The sequence below is a fragment of the Oreochromis aureus genome, linkage group 10, assembly GCF_013358895.1.
Source record: "Oreochromis aureus strain Israel breed Guangdong linkage group 10, ZZ_aureus, whole genome shotgun sequence".
NCBI lineage: Eukaryota > Metazoa > Chordata > Actinopteri > Cichliformes > Cichlidae > Oreochromis > Oreochromis aureus.
In genome coordinates, this window is record NC_052951.1 from 10,015,633 (window position 1) to 10,020,713 (window position 5,081).

Here is a 5,081-nt window from a genome sequence, read left to right on the forward strand (position 1 = left end):
TAGCCCTTGCGCGTCCCTTTCTCTCTTCTCTTCTCTTTTCTCTCGGGCAGGCAGTGGCTGTTCCAGTCCAGCCAGTGTCAAGTTTTATCCAGGCTGTATGTTTGACAGTTCAGATTCAATCATCTTTTATGAGTACACTACAGACATAGTCCTTGTGAGTTGCCGAATTGCTTCAGCCTACAGATGGACATACAGGGCGCGATGAAAAGACTGAGTGGGAAATGGCATGCAGTCTATTTGGCGTTGTTCATTTGTTTCTTGGATGCAGTCTGGGGACAGATACGTTACTCGATCCCAGAGGAACTAGAGCACGGAGCTTTTGTTGGCAATATTGCAGAAGACCTGGGTTTGGATTTGGATAAGCTCTCCGCGCGCAGATTCCGGATAGTCTCTGGCACTAAGAAGCAGTATGTGGAGGTAAATCTGGAAAATGGAGTTTTGTTCGTCAATGAAAGAATTGATCGCGAAGAACTGTGCGAGCAGAGTTTGTCCTGCTCTTTTCACTTGCAAGTGGTTATAGAAAACCCTCTGGAACTCTACAGGGTAGAGATGGAAATTCTGGACGTGAATGACAACTCCCCTAATTTCCCGTGGACCGAATTTAATCTGGACATATCAGAGTCCTCTGCGCCAGGTTCCCGTTTCCCACTTGAGAGCGCACAAGACTTAGACGTGGGATCCAACTCCCTCCGCACCTACTTGTTAAGTGTAAACGAACACTTCTTCTTGGATATACAGACGCGCAGTGACGGCAGTAAATTTGCAGAGCTAGTTCTGCAAAACCCTCTGGACAGAGAGCAGCAGAGTGCGCATCAGATGGTGCTCACGGCCGTGGATGGAGGTGCACCGGAGAGATCAGGCACTGTGCAAATTGACATCACCGTTCTGGACGCAAACGATAACGCGCCTGTGTTTGATCAGTCGTTTTACAGAGTGAGGCTGGCCGAAAACGCGCCCAAAGGTACAGTTGTTATAAAACTTAACGCTTCCGATCTTGACGAGGGTTCCAACGCTGATATCACCTATTCATTCAGTGGCCACGCTCCCATCAAGGTGCGCCAGCTTTTCAGCGTGGATTCAGAAACGGGGGAGATCAAAGTCAAAGGAGTGATAGATTATGAAAAGGCCAGGATGCATGAAATTTATGTCCAGGCTAAAGATAAAGGCCCCTCTGCCGTAGCAGTTCACTGTAAAGTGCTGGTCAACGTTTTGGATAAAAATGACAACCTCCCAGAGGTGATCTTAACATCTGTATCCACACCTGTGCAGGAGGACGCGCCTCCCGGGACGGTAATAGCCGTCATCAGCGTGATGGACAAAGACTCAGGTGAAAACGGGAATGTGGACTGCGAGATCCCCCATCACGTCCCATTTCAGCTCCACTCGTCATTTAAGAATTACTACACTTTGGTTACCTGCGATTTTTTGGATAGGGAGGCAGTCGCGGAGTACAACATCACTCTCACTGCCCGAGATATGGGTTCCCCTCCTTTATTCACCAGGAAAACAATTTTAGTGCAAGTGTCTGATGTGAACGACAACACGCCGAACTTTAAACAGCCTTCGTACACTGTGTATCTGACAGAGAATAACGCGCCGGGGGCGTCTATTTGTGCGGTGACTGCACTGGATCCCGATTCTGGTCAAAATGCGTACTTGTCATATTCAGTCCTAGAAGGTGACATACACGGAATGCCCGTGTCCACGTATGTGTCCGTAAACTCAGACAACGGTAACATTTACGCGCTGCGATCCTTTGACCACGAGCAACTCAAAAACTTTCAGATCACGATTCAAGCTCAAGACGCGGGATTCCCGCCTCTGAGCAGCAACGTTACAGTGAACATCTTCATTTTGGACCAAAACGACAATGCACCTGTTATAGTTTCACATGTTCCGCAAAACGGCACTGCGCCCAGCGAAACTGTGCCCAGATCAGTTGACGCCGGCTATCTTGTCACCAAAATCAGCGCGGAGGACGCAGATGCGGGTCAGAACTCGAGGCTTTTCTATGAGATGCTCCAAGCAACAGACCCGAGTTTGTTCAGCATTGCTCTTTACACGGGCGAAATCAGGACGATACGCCAGTTAGTGGAGAAAGACCCCACGAGGCATAGACTGGTCATTCTGGTGAAGGACAATGGTCAGCCACCCCTCTCGGCCACAGTTTCCATCATTCTGTCAGTGGTTGACAGCCTGCCAGATTCCCCGCCCGATCTGGGTGACCTGTCACTAAGCCCACATCACAGCACCAACTTTACTCTGTACTTAATCGTGTCTTTGGGCGCAGTCTCCTTCACATTTCTAGTGGCTATTATCGTCCTCGTTGCGGTGAGGAGACTGAAAGGCAGACCTTCCAACAAAGAGTCCAAGTTCCCTTCCATCAGCTGCTGCTGCTGCTGCTCTCGTTCAGAAATATCCACTACCTCAGAGGTGTTCAAAAAATCCAACTTAAATGTCCGTATGTCCACGGGCGCGTCAGAGGTAAACAGCAACGGCGCACTTCCCCAGGTCTATTGCTACAAAATGTGCCTGACACCGGAATCATCCAAAAGCGACTTCATGTTCCTAAAACCGTGCAGCCCGGTAATGTCAGTTCAGCAGAATAATGCCAAGAGCACAGACTACCTGACTTCTGGCTGGAGCGCGCTGGACCACAATGAGCTGTCCAACAAAAGAGCAGCAACCCCAAACGAGGTAATGTGCTGAAATGAAGTGAATGAACATAGACTAAGACAGTGCTTTTCCCTCTCTGTCTTACTATCCACTTTAAAGCATTACAAACTATATCCACTCTGTCATGTCTCATCCCAGCCCTCTTCCTGCCATGCTGCATTTTATAGGCCTTCTACAGGCATAACTGCCATAAAACATGTAATACGCTGGGAGAAGATGGAGCAAAATCATTTACTATACTTTACTGATGGTTTCCAAACACATGTATGCTAATCTGTAAAATCCTAAAGTCAGATTAGATGCTAATATGTATGCTGTGTACACTCATACACACACATATAGATACATTTACATATAAAGATAAATACATACATATATTATATACTTTACTACTTTATTTTATTCATCCTTTTTTGGAATAAAACAAATGAGGTCTGACTGCTCTGCACCTAGTAACTAATGAAATAGAAAATACAGCCTCAGCCCTGTACCTTGTAGCAGTAGGCTACCCTGCTGTTTGGAAGATCACAGTGTGACAAGGTGTGTAACACGGGCATAAAAGGTGCTGCAGGGATAAAAGAGATACACGTTTTTATCACCAACTTGAAGCTATCTTTTGATGTTAACACAACTCCTGGCGCATTTGTGCTCTAGTCAACAGCATTAGTGTCTGCACCTCACATTAGCCACATATTCTCAGATTAAGCGATAACTCCTTTATCACTTTTCAAAGCTTTGCTTTTATGTTTGACAGTCGCAAAAGATATGTAAGGAAAAAAAATGTGTCACAAGTTTAAAGCTTTAAACTGACTTTCTGTTGGCTTTCTCTTAACTTCAAACCTATCCACTGCTGACAGCCAACAAGACTACACCTACACAGCAGTGTTCTCCCTGAAGTGCTCACTGATATTCAAAGTTTCTTTATGTTTTAAACTGGCAGCTCAAGTATTCAAACAAGGACTGGACGTGGACCAACAACCAGCGCAACTCGGCATACAAGAGGTGAGTACATAGCTGACTCAGTTGGGCAAACACTCACACACACACACACACCTGAATTTACACTTCTGTTATTTCTCTTATCTTTCCAGGTATAGCTCAGCAAATATGGAGGGCACGCTTTCACGCCAACCAAAATTTGACTCTGATGGGTTTTCCTGCTCTGTGGCACCACAGTACTGGACTTGGGGGAACCACATGAATGGTGGGTGGTAGATGTGCAATTTTGGCACATTATTGTTCATGTAAACGAGGGTGGTGGTGTGGCTGGGATTTCTGTGCCTGAGGATTTAGTGCGACATTAAAAAAGGGGAAACCAAAAGGGAGATAATACCAGGCCCCTAAACGGGGGAATTTTAATGCATCAACATGAGGATTATAAGTCCCTGCAAGAAGTGTTATTTGCACAAAAAAATTAAGAAAATGCCTTTAAAACCGCCTTATTCAAATCAAAAAGACTCTATTTAAATATGAAGAAATAATCTCCAAAAGCAAATTTTAATGCATGCATATTTTTACAGACTGCAAGATGCCTCTTCAAGAGGGAGCAGCTCCAAACTATTCATGGACTAACAAGTCCACACAGCCTTATCCTGAAACACCGGACTACCAGCACAACGTGTACATTCCTGGCACCACAACTGGATACAGCACTCTGAAGCTGGCACCAAGAGGAGAACTGGACGTATACAACACCTTCTCCACTTTTGGAAAGAAAAAGAAATTCATCTCAAACTATGAACAATCTTTTGACAAAGATGGCAGTCATATAAGTAATTCTATATTTAAGTAATCCAAAATGTCAGCGAGGACATGCCAAAAATTTGTTGTCAATGTACTGGTCATGTTTCTGTAGCTTCTCTGTGTGTCAAAGCTGTGAATAAACTACTGTAACTCTGCTAGCAGTACCTTTCATAAGTTTCTATTAATAGCCAGCATTTAACAAATGTACTTTTAAGGTGTGATTTTTTTCTAAAATATAAAACTACAACTGTTTTACTACAACAACAAAAGGTTTGTGTGATTATTATCCTGCATGTCTTTATCCATTTACTGTCCATAATGCACAGGCGATGCAAAACAGAATGGAAATGTGCCGAAAGAGAAGTCGAGAAAAGCAATGTAACATCTTTTTTTTTTTTTTAATTAAAGCAATTAATCTGTCAAATATAAATAAAAAAGAGGATTAAGTTGAGGAGTGTAAGCACTGAAGCTGTACATCTTACACTGAGGGATTTTGTTACAGGGAATAACATCACAGCTATAATATATTTCCTCTGTCTCGTGCAGTCGACCATCACACTAACACGTCACAGTGAATTGTTGGTGACATTTTGAAGGGCAATAACGCCAGTGAAGTGATGCAGATCCTATAAAGTTATGGCAAAAGACTTACAGCTCCTGGA

The 5,081-nt window shown here is 44.2% G+C and overlaps 1 protein-coding gene across 1 annotated transcript; it reads left to right on the plus strand.

The window, feature by feature from the left end:
* Nucleotides 1-201: 201 nt before the first annotated feature.
* LOC116313103 (protocadherin-10-like) lies at nucleotides 202-4,468 on the plus strand. The gene is made up of 4 exons (XM_031730672.1): nucleotides 202-2,697; nucleotides 3,617-3,678; nucleotides 3,768-3,880; nucleotides 4,197-4,468. Exons 1-4 carry the CDS (start codon nucleotides 202-204, stop codon nucleotides 4,466-4,468), a joined length of 2,943 nt encoding a protein of 980 aa, XP_031586532.1.
* The last annotated feature ends 613 nt before the right edge of the window (nucleotides 4,469-5,081 follow it).

What these genes read in the sequence shown, in the direction of transcription:
- LOC116313103 (XM_031730672.1), top strand. Translation starts at nt 202, where the DNA reads ATGAAAAGACTGAGTGGGAAATGGCATGCAGTCTATTTGGCGTTGTTC. An exon ending in GAGCAGCAACCCCAAACGAG is followed by an intron (nt 2,698 to 3,616) that starts GTAATGTGCTGA and finishes TTAAACTGGCAG; the next exon opens with CTCAAGTATTCAAACAAGGA. An exon ending in CGCAACTCGGCATACAAGAG is followed by an intron (nt 3,679 to 3,767) that starts GTGAGTACATAG and finishes TTATCTTTCCAG; the next exon opens with GTATAGCTCAGCAAATATGG.